This window comes from Lagopus muta, chromosome 2 (genome assembly GCF_023343835.1).
Source record: "Lagopus muta isolate bLagMut1 chromosome 2, bLagMut1 primary, whole genome shotgun sequence".
NCBI classification, from domain to species: domain Eukaryota; kingdom Metazoa; phylum Chordata; class Aves; order Galliformes; family Phasianidae; genus Lagopus; species Lagopus muta.
Window position 1 is genome coordinate 100,227,539 of NC_064434.1, and position 26,975 is coordinate 100,254,513.

A 26,975-nucleotide genomic window follows, 5' to 3' on the forward strand; every position below is an offset into this window, starting at 1 on the left:
AATCTGGACCTAATGAGTCTCAGATACTCAGATTATGAACGAGATCCAGAGAGCTGAATCCTGGAAAGGGTTACGTGAATTAAGAAGGGAAATGCTTGGGATGCAGTCTCAGCAAATCCTGGCAAATTTCTAAACTGCGTCTTGTTAAAAAACCTTTGTACACAACCCAATATGTTTACCACCAAATCTGATGTGCATCCCTGCACATACCGTGAGCCCACATCTTTAAGTAGCTGCCCATACAGCTTTTTCAGCATAGGCCATCCACATTTGAACAAATCATTTGCAGGAAAAAATAAAGATCAATTTTGAAATAATTAAAATGCGACTTCCACAGTTGAAATATGCTCTGTTCTGGCATTTAACCACCTTCTATTATTACAGCATGTTTTACTACAATAGTGCAAAGAGGAGATCTTTTCATACAAAATTATGTCAAATACCAAACGGTACCACAGCATTCAGTTATTCTAGGGGGCACCCCAACTGAAATTAAATTCTTTAAAACAGCAAAGGAAAAAAGCCCTCTAAGCTGTAACAGAAATGCCTTCTCCCAGTCACAACTCTAAGGACACAGCAAGCTCCATCAGACAGAGTGCAAAACACATTTTAGGAAAGTTCTACAGCCATTTTGGTATGTTCCTTCCACTCATTCTTACCATACTGTCTAAACTTTCTGTATGTTTTATGTACTCAAGTCAGTCCCCTTGAATTACTTTATGCAAAAACTGTACTGTGCTAAGCCATTTTATTGTTTGGTATCACACATCAGATCTAAATAACTTAGTCCTCAAGTTCTCAGCACAGCCTGTGGGTGGAAGGAAGGGAAGCAAGAAGCAGAATAAGTGATCAGTCGGGAAGCACGCTGATATTGTCCCAGGTCAGCAGCTCCTCAGGAAATGTGATTTTGGTCCATAATAGAGAGGGACCATGGAAAAAAAAAAACAAAACAAACCTGTCAGATCCCATCCTCTCCCTTGGATGTCCGCAAGGAACACGAGGCTTTAAATTACATGAAAGCTTCCATAGTAAACTCTTTCCAGTGATCCTCCTTCAACATCACCAAGAACATCAAATTACACAACACTTGTAGCTAACAAGAAAGCTGCTTGGGTGACTTGTATTTTACTTGCTTAACATCCCTTAAAGCAGAAGATATCCAACATTTGCTCGTTCCTATCCTAAGTGGTGGTGTTATATACAGGCCATAAAAAATTAAACAGGCAGTGATATAATGACAGTGTCAAGGAAGAAGGACAAAAGACAGAAATGAGTTGGTAGGCATCTAGTCTTCACAAATAACCACAGGTTTGATTTTATAATCTAAATATAACATTCAGTGTACTGGAAGGTTTTTTCTATATTTAAATGTGTATATAATTAGATAAAAAAGCCTTGACTGCTCCTACAAGAGCAGATTATCTAACAGTCAGATGACAGATAGCAAAGGATCCTGGTTTCCCTCCCTATTTTCTCCAGCACAGCACACCAGGCCAAACTATTCTGACTTCTATGAAAGCTGAACATTTGTTCAGCACTGATGCCTCCAGTGGAGTGTGACATGAATGTGAATTCCTGCTTTCAGTCACAGTCCTGGTCCATACAACCAGTGACGGCGATGTCTGCCATTTGCATGGCTCACCATTCTATTAGATTCAAGAGAGGAAACGTGGCACAAGCTGGCTGACATATGTCTTTAAACAGAATGAAAACAGGCTCCTGCTTTGATTTCCATGCCACAGTCTGTCTGCATCATGCTGCTGGAAAAACAACACAGAACCAGTCTGAGACATGATGTGAGGTCCAAACGGGAGGACAAAGGAAGGTGGAGGAATTCAATACAGCATTGAGCAAAAGGAAAGATTTTGCCAATAAGCAAGATCTAAAAATAAGCAGAAGGAAGTACCTTCTCATGTGCTGCCTGCAGGGAGAGATGCTGTTCAGCTGATTAAGTTTAGGACAAGATATTGTCTGACAAAAGTAATTACACTGTGCTTGCTTGCACAGTGGTTTTGGTCATCCAGAAGGTGCTGGGCAACAGGAATTTTCCAACCAAAGGCAGCATTTACTTGAACGGGGAAAAACCATTTTCTGTTTGCAGATTTTTGAGAAATGTTGGATTAGGAAAACATCTTGTAACATTCAACATTTACGATAACCAATACAGCTTGGAAAAGCATACAACAGTAGATCTCTTAACGAAACCTGCAAAATGGTTAGCAGCACAAAAGTTTTACTAGGTAGAATACCTAGCCACAGTGACATTTAAACAATTTTTTTTTTAGCTGAAAAAAATTAAAATAAAATAAAAGATGAACCTTCAAAACTCTGAACAAGAGAAGATGTACCTAAGAGTTTCCTTACTACCTTGGGGATAAAGCAAATGACAGCTTATACAGGTTGAGTGCTTGCAGTACTGTATTAAAAATGCTAATAGCAACTACGAATCTTTATTTTAAGACTCCACTTCTATCTCCCCCAAACCTTTGGTCTGCCAAGGGACACTTGCCACCAACAAGAACCATCCACATGACATACCAGTCACAGGAGAACTCTTCCCAGTAGGTTTCACTTATGCCAAGGATGTTGTAGCTCTGGGACTGAGCCAGGACTTCTAGCTGCTCTTGCGTGTTCCTCATGCTGAGTACATTGGTGTAATAACATATCCAATGCACTTCATGGTAACCAGCAATAGTATCCATGTACTTCCTACAACTGCTAAACTAAACCACACACACACATCCAATAAATGATTCAGAACTATAAAACTAAGAAGGAAAGTGTAAGGCCTAGCTCTGGGGCCTCCTCACTCTGCCCGTTCATCTTCCCTCTTTTCTTCCATCAGATTTTTCACTGCTTTTCATATCAAGGGTTCTCTTGGTCAAATAAAAGCATTATTCAGTGAGTATATTCAATAAGGACACAGCCTTGCTCAGGCTTCTGACATAACAGTGAACCACATGTCTAGGCTTAGTAAGAGAAACCACTTGGAAGCTCATGATCATGCATACAAATCACAGGTCCACTCAGAGTTTGGTACTCCAAGAGTTTCACTGCATAAAATACAAGGCAACCAGCACGCAATTCTAACTACTCCTTATTTTGCAGATCCTTATTTTGCAGATTTTGTAGGTATGGAAAACATGTCAGCACGCAGCAAATTACATTGGAAAACAGGGTTAGTGTTATTATATATACAAGGTTAAGTTTCGACCTTTATAGTGTGCTGAACAGATTTCTGAAAGTTCAATCAGACTCATTCATTTTACTGCACTTTTCTGGATAGTTTTATCTCTAATAGCTGAAAGCAAATTAAAAATTAGAAGTTTTTTTTCCACATAATGGTTTAAGTGCACAAACTAGGAAAGTAATTAAAGAAATGCTTCTTGAAATAGCCTTGCAATGCACGATTTCCACTCCTTGCAATTGTTTTTAACAACACTCATTAACAATAACATAGTTAATAGTGGTGTGAATTGAACGACCATCTGATCTGATGCATTCTTTGAGCAAATTAGAACTATAAAACTAGCTAAGAGATAAAATTCATGTATATCCATTCTAGCACTCCCAGCTCCATAGTGAAAAAAGCTGATTCAGTTGTGTTAAAGTATCTATTTAACACTCGTATGCTTTCGCTATTGCCTTGCCCTTTCAGATTTTGTATATTACTTTAATCTGCATCTGGTTTTTTGGTTATGTTTGTAGTCACATTCAGTTTACACTCAGATTTTACACAGGTATTTACTTCACAGCCTGCTTATTACTTGGACCAAATAACAATCTATTACAACACATGTGAAACAAACCTTTTTTTCTTCAACGACTGAGTGAACAAATGGCAATGCTAGAAACACAGAATCATAAGACAGGATCCAAATAGATGCACAGTATCTATCACAGTAAATACAAAGGTTTCTTTCAATATTCAATCCCTTAATCATGGTTCTGAAATATCCTATTTGGACACTTAGCACTCAAATATTCATTCTGTATTTGCTAAACTGTATTATTTTTACTTAATACAGACAATCAGATGACCTATTAAATCTACAACTATATTAGTGCTATTTCCAAATAAACCTTGCACTAAAATGCTTTAGTTACTGTGAAGGAACATTAAACCTATTCAGTTACAACATCTATCTTAAAATAACATTTCAAATGTGATTTGATGCTCTGTATGAAATCGTTAATAACATAATTTGCAACTAAAGCAAAGGGTTAGCAACTAGAATGGCAGAAAGGCTGCTTTTTCTAATGCTTTATAAAAATACAGCAACACAGTCAAATCGTGCATGTAAACTTAAGTACCCAAAAGGATGACAGAGATGTTTTTCTGTTCACAATTCAATACTTTTTCCATTGGCTGGCATCGTCTTCAGATGCTCTACTTCCTTAAGGGAAGACTGCAAAAGTAAAGACTACAGAAAGCACTGGTTGCCTAACCTGAAAGCAGAAGAGGGCATAATTAACTTTTCAAGCTGCATCTCTGCACTGGGTTCCACAAAGGTGAGCTTTCTCAACCCACATTCTCAGTCAAGCTGGTGTCCAGTGCTGCCAGGTGAGAGTAGGACCAGCCAAGCTGAGATGGGCAGACAAAGACCTTACCCCTAAGTAATAGGGCCTGAAGAGTTGATTCATAGAGGTCCAGCAGCATAACCTAGTGATAACAGCAAAGGAATGTAAATTGGAAAAACATGCCATGCAAATTGTGCTGTATTTATTAGGTGAGCTCAGACAAAGTAAACACTCTCTTCACCAACTGCTATTTGTACAATGGAGAGAATGAGAAAGGTTATAATCTGATCTCACTCTTTTGATGTTTGTCTGGGAGAGGCAAAGGTGGCAAAGAGAGACTGGAATTTTTATTATAGATAAAGGATAAGGAAAGTTTTAATGGAAATAGAACAGCATATATTTTTCCTGATAGAGTTGGGAGAATTTCTGCTGTATACATCTGAAAATATTCCTATGATTTGTTCACTGAGTAATCCAGTAAAAACCAGATCAAACTGGGGATAGGGAACCTAAGACTTTTTTCTTCCAACACGAAGAAGGCATGCAGAATTGCAAGCAAATTAAGTTACATTTTTGCTACCAGGTATAATCGTTCCCTCACTCCTAATGCTGCTTCTCCAAGAAAACCTTCCACATGTCTTTTTGTAAATAAATTATAGAATTGTAGAGCTTGGCAGGAACCTCTACAGATTATCAAGTCCAACATCTGCTACAGCAGCTCCCTACAGCAGGTTGCACAGGAAAGCATCCAGGCAGGTTTTGAGTATCCTCATAGAAGGAGACTCCACAGCCCCTCTGGACAGCCTGTTCCAGTGCTCTGCCAACCTCACTGGAAAGAAGTGTTTCCTCACGTTTACACAGAACTTCCTCTGCTCCAGTTTGTGCCCACTGCCCTGTCACTGAGCACTACCGAAAAGAGCCTGGCCCCATTTTCTTGACTCCTGCCCATTAAGTATTTATGAGCATTTATAAGATCTCCTCCCAGTCTATTTCAGGCTGAACAGATCCAAGTCTCCCAGGCTTTCCTCATAAGGGAGACGCTCCAGGCCCCTAGCCATTTGGTGGCCCTCCACCAGACTTTCTCTAGAATTCCTTCTCTTTCTTGACCTGGGAGACCAGAAGTGGACACAGTACTCCAGATGTGGTCTCACCAGGGCACTATAGGATGGGCAGGATCACCTCCCTCAACCTGCTGGCTATGTTCTTTTTAACGCGCCCCAGGACTCAATGGGCCTTCTTGGCCACCAGGGCACACTGCTAGCTCATGCCAACCTGTTGTCCGCCACAACTCCCAGCTCCTCATGTCCATCAGGTCATCATAATGAGCAACTCCACTACCATGTCCCACCACGTCTCCGTGACTGCAGTGAGGTCGTGATCCTCTGGCTACACACTGAGCTCTAATTCTTTCTGATCATTCTTCCTGCTACATGCATTGGTATCCAGTCACTTCAGAGAAGAAAAGAGAGTAGAGGTTGCAGCGATCTCCAGATGAATGCAAGAGGATCTCCCACTGCCACACACACCCGTGAATAATAACTGTGCTTTCCATTAGAGAGCATACTCTCTAAATTCCACTTTCAAAATCACCTAGGATAAAAACTAGAAAGTAATTAAGTCTGGCAGCTCATAATTGAATTTCCACAAGACAAGATGTCACATCTGAAAACTCTAATTTCAGACTATATTATCATAACAAAGATACCTGAAACATGAGCTATACTAGGAAGTTCAATAGGTTATAGTTTTAATTTTTAAAACCAGTATGCTCTGTTGATAAGAATGTGAATGCCAATCCACTGTAACCTGAACAAAGATGTTTTACGCTGAAGTATTTACAATCTCACCTATAGAAGCAGCTGCAAGTAGCACAAGCACTTTACCAATATGAATGTGTACAGATTCCTTGCAGTGTTCCACTGTAACTGTACTTTGGTTGAGTTAACTGATAGTATTTTGTAAGGTTAGCTACACCAATATTTTACTTCAAGATAGCTGATCCATCACATACATACAACTGACTGTATGTACACTCTTAGCCCATGGCAAAGGCAGGATAATTGGAGCTGTTTTGTCCTGCTTCATGGAAAACTCAGATGGCTCAAATTCTTTGAATTTGCTTCAGGCTAAGCTCACACAAATGGACAGCTATAATGGATCCAATGATGTGAAGGAGAATACTGGTGGGGCTAAGCCTAGTGCTGTAATAAATCACAAATCCTCTTCTTCCCTGGTACTTTACAAAACAAGGCTCAAGTTAGATTTGGCCCTTTGAGAGTTACAAACTTGAGTGAATAGACAAGTGGTAAATAACCAAAAAGCTCCATCATCCTACAGTCTATGTAAGAGCAATATTAGTCATACAATTACTTGCATACACAGATGAAGATCTGGGCAGAGTTAGTCAGTTAACTCAGATCTTAACTCCTCTAGATTTGCCAGTTTTGCTTATTTTATTGGTTGTCTTCTTTTTCCTTTATGGCCTTGACGTTTTCTGCCACAATACACTCCAGGCTTAGCAAACAGTTTTTAAAACATTAAGTCTTCAAGATCTGTCCATCAGCGGTGCTTAAAGCACCTTCATACTTTCCATTTGTGCACTCAGATACTATGTTATCTTTTCCATTCCGTTAAGCAAAACCAGAATGAACATTATCTCACACAGCAGCCATGAATTGTTGTGTTACCCCTAGTTACCCTCTCATTTTTGGACCCATTTCTCTGAGAGTGATCAAATGTAATGAAAAACTAATTGATTTTTGTTGGACAAATGCTGAGGCACATTTAGGCACTAAAATCGATGTATGACTGCAAGCCCACCAGGAGCTAAAAATCCTGCAACAATGAGCATATCCAAATTGCCAATCACTGAAATACATCTCTAGTTCCAGTTCCTTTGAAATTCATGTCAAATCAAGGCTTGTACAAATGAAACTAAGAAGAAAACATGAAAAGATGCAACTAACTCATCACTTAGTCATTACCTGGTCATCTGACATTACTGTGTATGCTCCCTGGAACCTATCTGGACATTATGTATTCCACAGCGTATGTTGAACACAAGAGCATCACCACCTCTATCACTTCCTCTGCTACTTTTTTTAATGGAAAATATAAATTGTGCCTATCTATAATTGTAGAAAAGTCCTATCTTGTCAGCTGTGCAGGAAACTGACAACGCTATTAGAAATTCTCCTTGAAAACTGACATTGCAGAGTATGTCAGTAATTGCTGATGATGTCATATGAGAAACTGCAGCAACAGCTCAGAGCAGAGCAGCGCTCTCCTGAGACTCCAGCCTGGGCAAGTTGTACTGAAATGCGGCAAGAATGTTTCTGAAATTTAATACCACTTTTCAAAAACTTTACTGCACACAATTCATCAAGCCAAAGGTACGGTTCCAGGAAAGAAGGTCCATCTGTTTTTCTGCTGGGTTTCTTTATTTAAGGCTCACATTTAATCAAGTTAAAGTTTTTGGATATATTGGAATGCAAAGAATTAATAACTTAACAACTAGATAAGTGACTCTATGCTTCTCCTTGAAATACTCTCTTCTGATTTTAATTATAACTAACTGGAAATAATTGCCTACTTGCAATATAGACTTATTAAATACGATACCTTTACACTTTTCACCTACAAAGGAGGTGACAAGGACTCTGGATCTATTTCCATTCACAGCCTTGCTCTACCTACCATTTATATCACTTGGAGCAGGAGAATCTCATACATACCTTAATGATCAATACTTAATGTATTGAACCATAGCTGCAGTGCACTGAAACTGTCCACCTGATTTCTAAGCTATGTTCTGGCCTTAAAACTTATAAAATGAGCAAAATGTTTATGTAAAAACCACAGAACACACTTCAACAAACAACATCTGGCAAATACCTACTGAAGGTCTATCACGTAACGCAGCAGTGCCACTAGAGGTAAATAGAAGAAACTCTACTTTTACTGCAGGGTTGTTCTTTATGGACACCATTCCCTGCATCAACATCCACCCCAAACGTAATTTCATAATGAAATCTTCTGTCAAACTTCATTTAATCCCAGAGTCTCACCATTCAGTTGCCATCCATTGGGAATGCTTCATTTTTGCAAGAATCTGCTACCCAAAATACAGGCTGACTGAACAGGGAGACTCGAATTTCTAAGGCCTCTTTTTAGATATACTGCAGTTGAATAGATGCTTATCATTCATGACTTAAACTATCAAATTATGGCTTGAGTTAAGGATGTGGTTTGGCTGAATTTCCTTCTGTGATAAATTAGATTAATAGTTTACTAAAAATTAAGCTAAAATATCAACGCTGCAATCAAAATTACTCAAAGCACATATACTGCAGAGGATATTTAAGGATTTGGCACATAACTAGCAGTTCATAACACTACAGATCCAGGCATCCACTCTACTGCCAGGAACTGTCATCCCACAACAAGAACAAAAGAAGTGTCTGTTTGTACCACCTCCACCATCGCAGTTAACAATATGGAGTACAAATCCAGAATGCCAGCAGTAGCTTAAGCACCTAAGTCAGAACTTTGAACCAAGATGTTATTGTGAGCAGGTAAGATTGCTGCAACCGTGTTTGCCAGAGCTCATTCATCACATCTCTTAGATATGCTAAGTTTATGTTCTGAGGACTGAAAAACTTCTGAGCAGCTAGAGGCATTTTCAGGAGCAAACTTTTGCCAGGCACACATAACATCCCAGACTCTTGAGCTGACCTTCGAGTTTTATTAAAGGCATTCTAATACTAAGCAGGCACACGCATGCTTAGTTAAAAAAAAAAAAAAAAAAAAAAACCAACAACCCAAAAACATGCTTCTTTTGAAGATTAATCTATCAGACTTGCAGAGCATTATCCTGGATTCCATCTTCCAATATTTCCTTTAAAAGTTGCATGTGCAGCCGATTCCAAGACTTCAAAACATCTCCACTGTGTTCTGAAAACATTTATCTAAATACGTATTTTCTCATTTCCTGTAATGCTAGAGGAGATGTCTTTTGTCAAGTAAAACTGACCATGTTTGAATATTAGGAAAAAAAGTGGGTTACCTAGCTGCAGCTTTTACTTAGGACTAAATACCCAGCAAGTGAATACAGTATAAGCACAACAGTATGAGAGTTCCTCCTTATGGAATGCTGCCAGAATTATCTGTTCAGATAAATGACCTGACAAAAAGCAACCATAAATAAGGTTACTCTTTCAACATGATAAAGTTGACTCATGTTCTGCCCAAGCTGGTTTTGTATAAAACAGCAAATAAATCTAAGAGATAAATATAATGCAAAAGGGATGCTTTTATTTCAGATAAGTTTGTTGATTTGTTCAGAAACCACTTAGGCAGCAATTTTTGGCATATCTAAAATGGTTTCTCTGAGTATGTGCAACTCAGATCCGTTCCCATCTTACGCCACTATAAATACTGATTATTTCATGTCCCAAAGCTAAAGTGTTGAAAAAGACCACAAAGAATTTTAAAATCTTCTCTGAAATTATCAAATTTACAATTTGAAATTTACTTTCAGTGAATAAAGTAGCAATATTTTTACAAATAAATGCTTAAGCATGCAGTCCAGGGATCCCTTTGAAGACAAAGGATCTTGTATACTACATATATTTAAGAGAAGATATATATATTTTTTTAAACTGAAATAGAATTCAAACTTGGGCATAAACAATGCTGTGCAAAAGAATTTCTGAACAGATCTTCCCTTCCAGTTAAAACATTTAGAGACCTACCAAATCCTGGAATGCTTTTGAGACTGGATTTGAGACAGATTTTTTCAAGTCTGAGGTAGCTGTATCGCAGCAGGCAGTTCCACAGGAACATCCAGTCCATTCGTGTGCGATGGTTCATGATAATGACACTCCTTTCTCCAGGAACGAATCCATCACCAGTGACAACCACCTTGGCACCAAACACCATCTCCAGCAAAGCCTACAAATAATACATCTAATTTTATGACTTTACTCACCAAAGAAAAACAACAGTCTATCATCAATGCAAATTAATCTCAGTGACATCACTTCATTTGTTCACGCTCACTATCACTGGTAAACAAATTTGTTTCCTAATAAAAAAACAGCTTTTCAACAAGGATCAAGCTTGTGACACTATCAGTACTCAGCTATATTTCATCGCAGCAAGAAATTACAGTCCCTATGTTCTCTTCACTGATAATTATTGCTTACCTCCTAATTTCATTGCATTTAGTAAAGGAGAAAAGGGTAAAATATTAGAAGATGAACCTCGCAACCCTTCAAAACAAACAGAACAGAAAAAAAAACCCACAATCTGATATGTAACAAACCTTCATTTATGTCACAAGATATGCATTTCTGAGCACCAATACAGTATCTTATTCCAGAAAAACAAATCTTAAAAGGAGAGGAACAAAGTCCCTTGATTTCTGGAGAAGAGATGAAGGGAGAGACCCTACGCACATCACCTTTCTACAGGAAGAGTTCAAAGAAGAGACCCCCAGCTACAAAGCTAATGCAATGTGAGGACAACTTTATCTCTAAAGGAATTCCTTCTTTTCGACCTGAGACCATTTGTCTAATATAACTAGATGACCTAAATTCTATGAGGATTAAGTAAGAGAATAGCGAAGGTCAGCAGCGCATACCATACAGTAAGTAATTTCTGTAATTAGATAGCTGGAGCACAGTTGGAAGCAGAAGTTTATAAGAAGAGTCATTTAGGAATCTCTGCAATTTAAAAGAACCTTTTGCCTGTTAGTGTTTCACCCACCCTTCTCAGATCAGCATTTGACAATGGATAAAGATAACATGAAAAGGCCTTTTCAAGAGTACAAACAACACACAGCAGTGATTTATCTATACATTAAGCTGTAGAAGAGAGGGACTGTAGACAGGAATACAGCCAACATTCACTGAGCTGAAGTATTACCCTTCATAGATGGTTAAGAAAGTTACGGTCTGTTTAAAAAACAAATTATTGAAAAAAGCATCAGTAAGCAAAATGAATAGTTACTCAGAACTTGGTTCACACTGTAACTTACCACTGGAAGTGTGAGCCACGTGGCCACAATGCGGTCGGTGATCCAGCGATACCAGGCCGGGGAGATAAACATCAAAGGTAGAAAAGGACCAAGCATGAAAATACTTCCAAAAAAACTTCCCAAAAACAGTGCAACTACGAAGTATATTCCTTTCCATGACACCATGGCTCTGAAAAAGAAAGTCGGCAATATGTTAGAGAGGCAAAGTAATTATAGAACTCTTCAGAGCTGTAGGTTCAGTCTGAGGTAGCATTCCTCCTTCTTTTCATAGCTAACACCACAAAATGACAGTAAAAGCAAAAAGCAAACAAAGTGTTCTACCTCACAAGTAGCTTTTGGAGAACAACTACATAAACACAGTAATCTGTAAGACACACTAACACAGGGGTCAAAAAGTACCAGCTACAACATAATTTCCACCACTTACCGCAATATGCAGTTCCATTCTGAAATCTTAAGAAGGCTATTTTTAACATGGGAAGGCACAGAAGACGACTTACTGTGAAACAGTTTAGCTTGGAAGGGTCCTTAAAGCCCACCCAGCCCTACTCCTGCCCAGGGCAGGCTACCCCCAACCAGGGCCCAACCAGCCTGCTCTTGGGCACCTCCAGTAATGGGGCACCCCCAGCTCTCTGGGCAACCACCACCCTCTTAATAATTTCCATCCCGCATCCAATCTAAATCTTCCCTTTTAGCTTAAAGCCATTCTCCCTTCTCCTATCACTATCAGACCATGTAAAAAGTCCTCTTGCTCCTAAGTTTCCCTCAAGTACTGGAAGGCTGCAATGAGGGCTCCCCAGAGCCTTCTGCAGGCAGAACAAGCCAGCTCCCTCTGCCTTTCTTCACAAGAGAGGCACTGCAGCTCTTTGATCATCTTCAGAGCCCCTGTTCCAACTGTTCCTAGTCCTTCCTGTACTGGGGACCCCAGAGCTGAACACAGTGCAGCAGGTAGGGCCTCAAGGGAATGGAGCAGAGGAGGACAATCACCTCCCTCACTCTGCTGGCCACGCTTCTTTCGATGCAGCCCAGGATACAGTTTGCTTTCTGAGCTGCAAGCACGCACTGCCAGCCCATGTGCCATTTTTCATCAATAAACATCTCCAACTCCCATCTCCTCAGAGATGTTCTCAACTCATTCTCCATCCAGCCTATATCTGTGCTTGGGATTGCCCTGAGCTAGATGCAGCACTTTGCACTTGGCCTAGCTGAACTTCGTGAAGCTTATATGGGCCCACCTCTCCATCCTGGCCAGGTTCCTTCTCTCCATTGTGTTGTCTACACCACAAAGCTTGGTGCTGTCAGCAAACCTGCTGTGGATGCACCCAGTCCCACTGTTTGCACCGCCAAAGATGTTGTATGATATAGGTCCCAATACCAACCAATGAGGTATTTGACATAAGTACAAACATTAGCAATTTCTAAAGATAAGGAACTTTGCTTTTTTACTTCTCCATCTTGTTTCTTCTTTCTAGGCCCATAATTATAGAAGTTTGCCTTACTGTCTAACCAGGGTCAATGTCTGACCTTCAGAAACTATTTGAACTTACAACTGATCAGTCATTCTGAGCAAGATCTTCCTTTTCAATACAACAGAGCAGGCAAGCAGCATCTGCAGTCCCCCAGCTCACTCTTAGTGCATTTCTGACTCTTTGAAGTCTGCTGTACTTCCATTGTCCTTCTCAGTTATTTTCCAAAAAGCCAATAGCTTTTGCTTGAGAAAGTCACTGAGACTTGAAGTAATTCAGTGCCTATGCTAGCTGCTAGACTGCCTTATTATACATGCACAACGCATAGAGCTTCTGAATGCATTATGGCAGAACACGCAGCGATCCTCCAAGCAACTGTAATAGCTGTGAGCTTTCATAATTTAGCAACTACTACCAGTTATGACAAAGCAGATGTGGAAATATCAGTTCTTTAAATTAGGGCCTAAATATAGACTGTTTTCAACTATTTACGGCTCAGCCAATTGTTTATAAAATGAAAGGTTAAGTAGAAGTCACTTTCCAGTCACTTCACTGAATTCTTGTTTCGACAGGCTATTTTAGAAATTGTAAGAGCTCAGATGGACAGGACTTCAAAAGAAGAAAAACAGGAAGCTGGTGTTCCTAATTGGAAGTCAGCAATGGAAAAGTAATCCATTAAGACTTGTGTACTCTAAGATTTAATCCATTAAGACTTGTGTACATTCATGATTTATCTCAAGCTTGTTTTGTGCCACGTCCATAGCAATATTGTTTCCACAGCAAAGTATTCCAAAGTCAAAAATCGCATCCCGATTGTCGCTAGCACAGAAACCTGCTTCTCCTACTTGACACTGATAACTCACAAAAAAGTAACAGCATTTGGGGATAATTTTATGTTTAAACAGCTTCATCATGTGCATTTTTGAAGGAAGGCTGAGAGCAGAGACCATACAGATTTGTCAACGTATGAAGGAAACAAAGTTGCACCAAACTTGATTTCGGCAGCATGGCAAGAAGAGTAACACTAAACGTTAACTGCTGATAGCTGTATCAGAAAGATTTTGGAAAGAGTAGAATTTGAAGTTGTTTAAAAAACGACACATTGTTTACATTCTGGAGTGCACAGCCCTCTTTTTGTTGCAAGAAGCAAGGCATGAAGAACCAGCCGGTCACATCTGCACACACTAATAGGATCTATTTTAACATATCAAAGGGTCCTTGAAGAGCACTGCGCCAACTGCTCTACAGACTTTCTTGTATGTGGTACAGCAGTGAAGGAAGGAAGGCTGAAACAAACACAGCTGAGGGCAAAAGAAACCCAGAGAATAAAAGAAATAGCAGCAGGCAAAGGAAAGCACTAATTGTAGCAGGTCTAGAAACACTAAAATACCCAGATTTGAGTCCTGCAAAAGGGAACAGATAGCATTAAAATTCAGTATCACTGATCTGATCAGGCACATGCACTTTCTGAGGAACAAACACAGCAAAACAACTGAAAACAGCTTTCCAACCCACTAGCAGCACAAGCACAGCACTTGGTCAGCTTCAGCCAGCTGCAGCGGTTCTCCTGGAGGCTGCTCAGAGCCACGGCTCAGCACAGCAGGCACGCACACATCTGTCTGGCACCCCGGCCCCAGGACACAGCTGACAGCACCCAGATACCCAGTTTTCCTAAGAGAAGGCACTGCTCTGCCATCCTCCCAAAGTCTTTTCGAAAGCAATCTAGGTCACTTGCTTGCAGACTGAGCTTTTCAGTTTACATTATTCCTTCCCTCAAATTATAGCACGGAGCCAAATATTTAAGAAAAATCCTTTCTGTATTTTATATAGAAGACTGTCTTGTAAACATAATTTCTTTTTTTTCAAGATTGAAGTATGTGAGCTATGGTAAAGACTTGGGGAAGTTCTGAAGTTTCCCTTCTTTCACCTGCACTCCAGCAGCATTCTGTTCATTGTAACAGTATATAAATACATACTGCATCCCACTGGGATGAACACTGCCATGCTTATTCCTAAACACAGAAGATCATAGAAACCACAGAAACATTTCAGTTAGAAGGAACCTTTAAATATCGTCTAGTGCAACTCCCCCTGAAATGAACAGGGGACACCCACAGCTAGAAGAAAGATACCATGTGTTTTTGTCATTCATCTCTTGCAGGTACATTTTGAAAGTGTGATACATACTGCATCTTGTTCACTACGTATGTAAATAAAACATACTACCTTCACACTTGCACACATGCATTCATGTAGAATAATGGATAGAGCTTGCCAGTGACTAACTTCCAGCACATTGAAGTACATACCATGAAAGCACACATGAGAAACAGAAAAACAGCTCCTAATGAATTCAAGCAGAACTGCAAAGAAAGAGCCCTGTGCTAAGGTGAAGAACAGCAGAGCGTAACCATCCAGCTGGCCTCCTGCACGCAGCAGTCAGCAAGACCATTTTAGTAACCAGGTGACATTGTTAACACTCCCAATTCATTTGCTCTTGTTTGTGGGTGCACATGATGGAATTACAGCCTGGACAACAGGTTACGTGATTGAAAACGCTCCTTCGGAATGACCTCCCTCAACCTGCTGGTCACGATTCTCTTCATGTGACCAAGAACACGGTTGGCCTGGGCTGTGAGTGCACACTGCTGGCTCACACCGAGTCTTTCATCAACCAGCACCCTCAAATCCTTCCCCTGAGGGCTTCCCTCATGCCATTCTCCATTCAGTCTATATTAGTGCTTGGGACTGCCCCGACCCAGGAGTATGATAACTCTCCTCCTATCTCACACCTAGCTTGGAACCAGAGTGTTCTTGTACACACACATCACCTACCCTAAGTCTAGCATATGCATTTAATGAAAAATGCAAAAGTACACATCAAGAGTTTCAAAACATGATTGCAAAAGCAATCACACTGGAAAGGTACCTCATGAGAACTTGTACAAATGGCCTGATGCAAAAGTGAAAATCTGAAAACAAAGAAAACCCAGAGCTGATTCATTTGAGAGATGAGATACCCAAGAAATCAATCAAACAATTACATGGAAAGTCTGAGCAACAGAAACCAAGCATTTTCAAAGTACAAAAGTACTTCCTTATTGCTGTTGACAGCTCTCTCTTCCTATAGCAGTAGTTAGCCTTGGATTTGGAATACATAAAGACTTCTGTCCATTTTAGAGCCACTCTCTGTTGGAGCTCTATCAGAGCTGCGGGAAGATGGTCAAAACTATTTTGAGACTCAGGCTCAAAGCTGCAAACAGAAAGACAGCATCCACATTCTGGGTTTAGAGCTCTTCATCTGTTTTGTGGCAGAACTCCAAGTTATCGAGATACTCTTCGTGTTCTTGTCGCCATAGCAGAAGGAAAACATGCTCTGTCTCCAGGTAACAGGAAACAGTAATTCTTAAAATACAGTTTTTGTTTTACATTTTAGTTAATTCTAAAAATTCTTGGCTACGATGGGATAAATTATTTCCCAAAGCAGCTGCATTTCTGTCAAGCTCATCTTTATTAAAATATTTTCTTGAAGTTATTCCACAATTCCATGCAGTTTTTGCATAGTAACATAAAGTAGAGGCATCTTCCTGTGATCGTATTCTGGTTCAGTTCATTTATCATCTTTATGATTTTATTTAAGATATAGCTGGAAAGACAAACCATGGCTTATTATGATGTTTTCAGAAGGCCTTAAATAGGATCTGTGAATTTGCTGTAGAGATCACGTTTTTAAGTTTTTCTTCCCAACTCTTTCTATGTCTTAGAAGTGTGCAAAAGATGCACACAAGTATATCTGGTTAGAAACAAGAAGGTTCCTCTGAAGTTAAAGCTTGAAGTCTCACAATAGTAGACTCAACACATGCTTCACATTTCCTGAACAGTTTCAGGACAATTTGAGTTTCTTGTACAGTTTAGTTGTCTTCCAAATCCAATTAAAAAACAAACAAATGAACAAGATTTAGCCTACACTACTGAACTGCAATCATAGAGTCATTAAGGCTGGAAAAGACCACCGAGTCCAACCCCATCCCACCCCCATCACACCCTGACATTGTCCCTCAGTGCCACGTCTCCATGGTTATTGAACACCTCCAAGGGCCGTGACTTCACCTCCTCACCAGGCAGCCTGTACCACCGCCTCACTGCTCCTTCTGAGAAGTTTTTCCTAATATCCAACCCGAATCTTCCCCGGCACAACTTAAGGCCATTCCCTCTCACCATATCACTGCTACTGGGAGAAGAGGCCGACCCCCACCTCACTGCAATCCCCTTAAACGATATTACAAAATACTACCTGACAGAGCCAGCTTCCTGATAACGAGAGCCATTTTCAAGTGTTTAGCATTATGCGGTCAACAAATCAGGGTTTATTACAGCACCAAAATAAATGGCAAATAAAACAATGCTGCGTGGTTTCTAGTCGGTATGGTCCCCTTCAATAGCCACGGGCAATAAAATTGCTTGTTCAGTAGTCTTTATGAGCTGAATGAGGAATACCAGGCACTCAGTTTAATTTTTTTTTCAGTCAATTACCAGTGGAAAACGTAAACACGACTTTCAATTAAAATTGAGCAGAACCTCATACAGTCTTTCTCCAATGCACTCACAAAGAAAAATGCTCCCAAGTCAGAAGATAGGTTTTTAAAACCTTTCACCTAAGTAAAGTGAATTGGTCGTCTTAATGATGCAATTTGTTCATATCCTTAGACCAGTGAACACATAAACAGAACTGCCTGGAAAGGAGAGCACGCAGACAGAAAACCCTTCCCAGCTTGCAAGGCAAACAACACAGGGGTCCCAGCAGCCCCTGCCCAGGTGGGCCAAGTGACAGACCACTGGGTAGGCAGAGAAACTGGAATGGAAATGACACGTCCTAGCAGAATGCCTCCTGCCCAACACATTGCCTTTTCTATTACAGCGTTTTACAGCTTTTCTCGTAACAGTTCAGTGGAAATTTTCACCAATTCTTGCACTCAGAGCAAGAAATTAGTTTCTATATAATGCTATTTTAAAAAGAAAGTTGCTTAAAGTTATCTGTTGTAGACTGACTCGGTCTTATTTTTCAGATCCACAACTCACCCCGTCTCCGATCACATAACTTCTCACTTGTCCCTCTGTTAAAAGAGCTTCAGAAACAACAGAAGTTTGAAGAAACTGAATTATTATATTATGTATATTTATAATAATAATTATTATAGACATCCCCTCTAATTAGTAGCACATAAGATACACGCAAGAAGTCCCATCAGTTTCCACACATCCATTTATGAACTACATTTTATTTCTCATGCCTCTCGTGTCTTCAGTGTTATAAGGAACATACACATATGGCACAGATCAACACCATATGTGAGGAAATGGGCACTTGACTGTTAAAACTATTTCCCTTTTACTCAGTTCCTGCCTTTAAAAAACCTTCAGGAGATTTAATATATGCACCATAAAATGATATAGAAGAGGACAATAAAAGATAATTACAATCACAAACCACATCCCTGACTCTCTCCAACAATAACATGCACAAATAAAAAGCACAATAATTAATCAGTAATTTCCATAAATACTATTGATAAAATATGACTGCTGGTGTGCATCTTACCATTTATTATCTCTTTTATTTGCCCAGACTTAATCTGACTATTGCACTTCAATAAAAGATGTAATGGAGTATTTGATTTGCTCTTCCAAGTAATCGTGCCTTTCCAAATGCAAAAAACCTGGCCAAGATTCTCTGCAGCACAGCCCTTAGATGCTGCAAGCAGATAATTCACTCAAGGTACAGACATCAAATTGGGCTGATGATTTTTCACTGTAGTTCACTGTAGCACTACTTCCACTGTTGCTCTAGACAACCACGAAGCCAGCAAAGCTTGAACAAGAACACCAACAAATGTACTTATAAACACTTTGTAAGAGGGTATCAAGTGACAGCTATGGCTATTTCCAGGAAAGAAAAAAAAAATTACAGAAAAGAAATAACTTTAAATCTTTACTCCATTCAGAAAATCAAGTATCATTGACATGTTGGGCTGCTGCAGGAATAACCAAGCTGGCCAATTTTGATAGAGAAGAAATCCACGTGAAAATGTGGAAAAAAGTGCTCCTCTTTGAAGCTGGAGATGTTACAGTCAGAGTGTTAAATTAAATGATCTTCCCTGTGTAACAGCATCTCAACACTCCAGTTCACAGCTATTCTTAGTGAGAGGCATTCTTAATTTCAGAAGTAGCTGTTCAGCTGTAAAACCACCAACTGGGGAACAGAAATCAAGTTCTGCAAGCAATAGAAAGGAGAGCCTAAGACAAAACTGGCAGCGCGTTCCATGGGGGATCCGAAACTGCCACTGGAATTAACCAACATCACCCCCTGAGAACAGTAAAAGCACTTCAGGGTTATTCATATCTGCTGCAACAGAGCCTCAACACACACTCATAAGAATTTGCATTTCCAAGGCTCTAAAACCTTTGCTGTGCCCACCATTTCCAACTGTTAGCTCAGTCTGATTACAGAAGACTAAGGCACCACTTCCTTCTCTCTAAGGATACATCCTTAACTCAAACAGAACTTTCTCATTGGGTTAAGAACACTGAAGAGAAACGGGAGACAAATATGTGAACAAAATCCAAAGAGCCTCTTTCACGAGCTGTATAAACTACCAACCATCACCAGGTCAGTAACTGCGTGACAAAAAACCCACACCAATTCACACTGTTCTGAACAGATCGGTTCTGGAAACAAAGGGGGAATGCAAGGTATCCAGCTTGGACAAGGTTCCAGTGAGAGCTTTTGTAGTCATCCTCCGTAAAATCTTTCTGCTTTAGAACAGAACGTATTAACTCAAATAATTCGTGCTTTTCCAGTTACTGTGTATGCTACAAATACAAGTTGCAAAAAGTGAACTTGACTCTGATGTATACTTAGCATTATTTATGCTATGAGAGCCGCCACCTATAAAACAACTTCAACTGCCAAACTCCTTCATTTCCTGGCAGCATGTTACAGGCTATAAAACTTCAGCAGGGCCAGCCCCAGCCATCCCAATGGCAAACACCAAGGCCTCACCCAGACTCAGCAGTGAAGTCAGCTCCACTGAAGACTTACCTTCATTTCCCTATGCTTTAAGGCATCCTGACTAAACAGTACAATCACAGAAGATGGTTTGTGTTGGAAAGGACCCTAAAGCCCACCCAGCCCCAGCCCCAACCCCAACCATGGGCAGGGCTGCCCCCACCAGCTCAGGCTGCCCAGGGCCCATCCAACCTGGCCTTGGGCACCTCCAGGGATGGGGCACCACAGCTCTAGGCAGCAGTGCCAGGGCCTCACCAAACCCCCGAGTGAAGAATTTCTTCCTAACATCTAACCTAAGTTTCCCCTCTTAATTTTAAAGCCATTCTTCCTTGTCTTATCACTATATTCCCTATTGCTCTCCTCCTGCTTATAAACACCTTTTAAATACTTTAAGGACGTTTAGCCCTTATGTAAGAGATGAAGAACTGTGCCTACAGACGGATTTATGCCTTCCTCTCTCTTTTTTTTTTTTTTTTGAATAATAAATTGCTGTTATCAATCACATAGAACTCTGCCAAATCTTTCAGTCTGTGCTACTGCCTCAGGCTTTTTTTTTTATTAAATATATTTCCAAGACAAATATCAACAAAAAACACATTCATAATCAATGTTAATCATGTCCTAGCCACATAAATGGAAAATTCCGAGCAACACAGAACTTAAAATTTAGCAGTGCCACCTTTGTACCAAGAATACGTAGCACGTGGAAGCATACTTAAGCATCAGCAAATATTACATGTTTCTAATAACTTTAAAATCCACAAAAATTGTAATTTTCTGTTCAGTTTGCTTGCAGGCTGGCTGCTTTTCAAGGTAAGCACAACAGAAAAAACAGATCAGTTACCTGGCAGGCTTGAAAGCAAAAAGAGGAAAAATGCAGTGGTTCTGCAGAAAAAAAATACCATTTAATCCCCACCAGCATCACTACAAACTGCTCATTTACATTTGAGCGATTTCTGGACATGAAATCCTGTACTCCATCTGCTACGTTTTGGTGAAGATGAAATATCCAAAAAACGCATAGCCAAAATACACAGGATGCCAAACTCCTGCCCCACTAGTAGTTAATGCTGTTTCTGATTCGGGACTCGAGAGCAAGAGGCAAAGTTCTGCAGTGCTTTCCAGAGCTCTTTGGAGAGCACAGAGAGCAGGGTTTGAAAGGGCCCTCTGGAGATCATCTAGTTCAACCCTTCAGCTAGCACAGATGCTAGGTTTGCTCAGGAAGATGCACAGCTGAGTTAGATGAGCTCTACTTAAGCTCACAAAGCTCCATGCCTCAGCAGGGATTTCTAGCCCATGTTGATACTTTTGCTCCTGGTTCCAGGGCTACTGAATCTGATTCTATAAAATACGCACTTTTTTTTTCTTCAAACTTTAAGTGTTGGCAAAGTAAAAAAGTGTTCTACCAAGATATAATAAAGCAACTGATGTTTCCTGTTAAAGCTGAATGGATTTGGTCCCTCAAAAGCACAGGAAGATAAGAGCTAACATTTGGTCCTTATTTCTAAAAAGTAGTTTGCATTTTGATGCAAAGGACAGGATGTTTTGCATGAACACTTAACAAGGTCATTCTGTCCCATAACAAATTACCAGTACAGGATGCTGATCACAGAATTCACTGCTGAAGCAACTGGGGAAGTTAACTGCCAGTGCTTATGCAATATTTTACTAAGCATCCAGAAGGCAAATGGAAAAAAAAACAACATGTAAGACTAAGATTTTTAGCCTTATGTAAAATAATAGCCAGAATGAAAAAGAACCTCCACTTCTAATAACATTTGCCAGAACCGAAGAGAGACCATAAAAAAAAAATTAAAAGGGTTTTCATAGGTATTGCATTTCCCATTACAAAGACCAGGTCAAAATTACAGTGAGTTTCAAGCCAGCTGCAAATTGACTTGGCAGTTGCAAATTCATTAGATATACATGGCACGGCTGACATATAGGTGCTAAGCAATCCAAGACTAAAGTATCCATGAAATAATCACAGAACAGCGAGTGACCTAGTCAGGGTAATAACCCATAACAGCTACTTGGGGACTACTACATTTTATACTTGAGGAAGGCTCCAAATTAACAAGAGGTAATAAGAAAAATAAGGGGAGGAAAGAAGGAAAGCCTCACAAGAGCTGCAGATGAAGAGCCTCCCAACACACACACACTGGGTGCTGCTACAGAACAGCTTCCAGCCTTTGTCGCAGCACTGTTGATGTAGCCATGAAAGTGCCTTAAAAGCTTCAAAGTAATTGGGAAAGGAACAAAATGAAAGGACAACTTTTAAAAGGCAGCCACTGCTGAAGCAAAAACTGTTTGGATGGTAAAGAAAAGTATGCTGCTTGTAACTTGGTCTGGAAATGCAAAATATCCAGACCTACACCATCAGTTTCGCGTGGGAGACATGCAACAAGGCATACATAGTACAGGGAAGGTTATGAGTCCATCTTTGTATTAGATAAATCATACCCAGAGAACGAAGATACCATCCAGATTTGGCAGTGCAGATCATACTACCAGGAATATTTAAGCTATGGACATTCTCCTAACAGCCTCTGTAGTTGTGGAACATGGCTAATATCAGCTGTACCTGGAGTAGAGCACTTACATTTAACGACCTAGCAATTCATTATTTTCTTTAGAAGAGTTTCTCTTCCAAGAAAATCTAGAATTCTTAGTTATTTCCAAGCAGGAACGCAATCTGACACAATTTTGCTTCAATTTTGAGCAAGAGCCCTGACCTTTCATTAAAATGTTTACACAAAGAACACGGAATTCCTGGAAAGGATCTGCTCTTTTCAATTAGCACAGTAATACCTCTGAAACAGAACACAGAAGAGCTTATCTTGAAGCTACAAAATAAGCTCATTAATAAGGATATGCATGGAAAAACACGCACATTTTTTGAGTTGTGTGTGCAGAATTCCCAAATGCAGTCATGGATCCCTTTAAGAGCTTGAGATGCCTCCAATAAGCACTATAGAGGTGACACTTTTGTTTAGGAAATTAGAATTTCTGGACTTGTCAAAAACAGACACTAATGACATTCCATTTCCCTCTCTTCCTCGTCACTTTGATGCTTCTCCCTGCATATAATGAAAGTGAACACACTGCTAGAACACTTGCTACTCCCAAACAACCAAAGCAGGGTACATCTTTATATACTGAGACATTTTCCTTCTACATATAATGGCCCGCAGAGAGACGATATAGAAATCAGTCCATACTGCAAGGGCTGCTATGTTAAGAAAAAAACATCACAAGCACAGCCACAAAGCAGAATACAAAAGCAAGAAAATTAAGAATAACAGAAGTGACAGTGAAATATTCTTATATCCCAGAGCTAAGTGACATTTCTCAGATGAGCGTGGAACAGACAGCTACGTTACCCTCTGCTGAGATCTACAGCCTTGACATCATTTCTGTTGCCAAGAATGACCCCTCAAGTAAACAGCCTGGTAAACAGAAGCAAGCATAGCAATGGCAAGTGATGCAATACAAAAACTTGGTAACACACACACTACTACTTGGAGTTTGTTAAAACTATTTGTTTATGTCAGCAAAATAAACACTAACAAAAGTTATTTCAAGCGACTCAAGTTACCAGACTTTCATTAAACAAGGGCTGGTAAAATCGTTTCAACTAAAATGCAACAAATTAACTAAGTGGAATCTGGGTCTTCTCTTCTGGTATCTTTCCCAGGTGCATAAAAAACCAGAAAGACACACAGGATGCTGCTGATCAAATTCAGCAACAAGCAAGGCAAGGATCCTGCCCTTCCACGCTGTCTTCTCCGCTCAGAAGTTTTAACCTGAGCAACAACTGAAGCACTAATGCCTCCATAGAGGCTACACTGCAGTTCTTAAATTGCAAACTCCCAGTTCTGGCCTTTAACCATTCTGGAGGTTTCTGTTGAGTGCTTCCACGCTTAACACTGATTTTTTTCTTGGATGTATTTTGATCTTAATTTACCCAAGAGAGCTGTCATTCCATGGGGGCAGTTCTTTATATGTTTATGGCCTTAGGAGTGCTACACAGAAATGCAGAATTAGACTTTTATTTAAAGAATAACAATTTATTTTTCATAGTTGAAATACAAGCTAAATGCAAATTATACTATGATATCTCTAGAAGAACTATGTGGAAAAACTCCAGGCTGTTACAGCATCAGCTATATGCTCTGAACAGAACCACAGGATGGCTTGTGTTGGAAAGGACCCTAAAGCCCACCCAGCCCCAACCCCAACCATGGGCAGGGCTGCCCCCACCAGCTCAGGCTGCCCAGGGCCCATCCAACCCGGCCTTGGGCACCTCCAGGGATGTGGCACCACAGCTCTGGGCAGCAGTGCCAGGGCCTCACCACCTTCTGAATGAAGAATTTCTTCCTAACATCTAACCTAAGTTTCCCCCCTTAATTTATAAAGCCATTCTTCCTTGTCCTATCCCTACATTTCCTTACTAGGAGTCCATCCCCAGTCTTCCTGTATTAAGCTCACTTCAGCTTTTCAGCCACCACCACTCCCAAGTCCTTTTCCACAGGCATGTTCTCAACTCATCACCCAGCCAATATTCATTTCTAAGACCGCCCTAATCCCAGTGCAGCACCTTGAAGTCAGCCTTGTTAAAACCTCAGGCCCACGTTTCAAGTCTATCCACGTCCCCTGGATGGCATCCCCACTGTATAGTGTCTATAGTGTCATCCACCAAGTTGCTGAATGCTTACTCAACCCCTCATTCTGTGTCACTACCAAAGATGTTAAATAGTGCTGGCTCCAAAACTAACCCGAGGGACACCACTCGTCACTGGAATTAACACTGACCACAACTCTTTATGACCATTCAGCTAATTCTTTACCCACCAAATGGCACATCCTTGAAATCCACATATCTCCATCTTTAAGACAAGGATGTCATGTGGGATGAAATAAATGATTGATGTTAGGATGGTAAGAAACATCACTCTTAGTTTTATGTAAATCCGCCTAATATCCAAAACTTTCTTCTCACACCCAAATCATTTTCACTTGCTCCTGCTGCTGTCACAGAGAGGACAGAAGGCACCAAAACAGTGCAACAGTGGGAACGATGGAACACGTTCTGTTACAGTGATAGCTCGTAGCTACTTGAAAGTACTGCGTCACAGCTAAGCAAGACAAAACAGCACGCTTTCTAACACAGACAATTAGAAGCCAGTTACAATAGAGGCCAAGCAAAATTATACAAGTGAGTTTTTCATCGCTCGTCACTGAAGGAGGGGGCAAAGTTGGTTCTAAGAAATTTTCAATGGTGCATTAAGGATAACATCTGAAAACAACCTCAGGAACATGGATTCCTGAGTTCTCAACAAGCACTGAGTTCTCAACAACAGTTAAGATTTATTATATTGATTTTCTTTTTCTCCAACAGAAAATACAAGGTATAACAATGTGTTTCCCTACCAGTTTTACTCAACCACTGCTGTACAAAAAGCGCTTCCACAACAACTTTTAGAAGATCTTTTAGAATCAAACAAATGTATTACTGAAGTAATCACAAAACTGTAGCGGTTGAAGGGGACCTCTGGAGATCATGAAATCCAACCCCCAACAGCAGTTCCCCACAGCAAGGACACAGGAAAGCATCCAGATGGGTTCTGAGTGTCTGTGAAAGGGAACACACAACCGCAGTGGGCAACCAGATCCAGTGTTCCATCACCCTCACAGTGAAGTTACTCCAGCTGGTGCCCCGTCCTGTCACTGGGCACCTCTGGAAAGAGCCTGCCCTGTCCTCCTGACACTCAGCCTGCAGATACTTACAAGCATCCATGAGTTTCCCTCTCAGGCTTCTCTTACCTATGCTCCTCCAGTGCTAATAGCAGGAATCAATCACTGGATTTTGTGATGTCAAGAATTCCAGAGCACTTAAATATCATTGCTAATTTTGATATATTGATGAGAACATCAGAACATTTAGCTCCTTTTCATTCTTTTTAGTTCAAAAACAGTAACAGAAACCACCACTTTGCCTCATAGAATCATCAGCAATTTTCCTGGTGGGATGCAGTAAGAAGTTCACACACAAAGCACTCTCATCAAGGAGACGATGATTACATGGCTTGTTAAATACGCGTGTTCTCACCTTAAAGATATTTCGCTGGAACAGTGTGAGCACAAGAGGAAGAAGCCACGGACTCTTGGCAGCACACACAAGCTGCCATTACTGTGATGAAACATCACACCACAAGCAGCTCCCAGCTCAAGGCATTCTTATGGAAAGGAGCACGTTTCCTCCAATTTTTATCTTCAAAAGTCAAAGAAGTAATTTTAAGAATCATCCCCTAAATCACCTCTTTGCACATACATTACAATTACATTGCCATGGTTTTGGACTAGCAGTTCAGTTGCTTTTTTTTTTTTTCCTCCTCATTCTCCTGTCTCAAGTCTCTCCACTCATTAGACTGCTCCTATAATCTAGCCTGAGAAAAGAAATCTCCACTTTCCCTTCCTGTGAAGCACCAAATACATACACAGCTTATTTTCACGGTCGCCTGACCTACAGGGGTTTAATATTGAGAACTTCTGAGCAAAACAGGTGAGCACAATAGGGAAATCTAAACAGACACTTGGCCTCAGGAACTCTCCTTATGCTTCACGAGACACAACATCCTTCCACATTTCTTCTGAGAAAAGGGAAGAAAAGAAAGGTGTACAGGATGCCCTGGAAGAGTTCCCACTAATGAATAAAGCTTTTCCTACAAAATACATCACTGCTGCTGTCCCATACAGATTGCTGTCTTAAAAGGCTGCAAAATACAAAACTTAGCTCTGACAAGTTGGTTTTGAGATCAGATCAAGACCAAAATTGTATCAGAACTGCAGACACATATATAAATAATGACACTGAAAACTG

The 26,975-nt window shown here is 40.3% G+C and overlaps 1 protein-coding gene across 4 annotated transcripts in view; it reads right to left on the minus strand.

Annotated features, from left to right (window-relative positions):
* Nucleotides 1–26,975, minus strand: part of LCLAT1 (lysocardiolipin acyltransferase 1) — a 106,335-nt gene that overhangs the window by 56,419 nt on the left and 22,941 nt on the right. For all 4 annotated transcript variants that reach the window (XM_048938122.1, XM_048938120.1, XM_048938119.1 and 1 more), the window contains 2 exons: nt 11,561–11,729; nt 10,275–10,473 (listed from right to left, as the gene is read on the minus strand). In XM_048938122.1, the coding sequence (XP_048794079.1) occupies nt 10,275–10,473; nt 11,561–11,725 (364 nt within the window). In that variant the 5' untranslated portion in view covers nt 11,726–11,729. The remainder of the gene's footprint in view (nt 1–10,274; nt 10,474–11,560; nt 11,730–26,975) is intronic.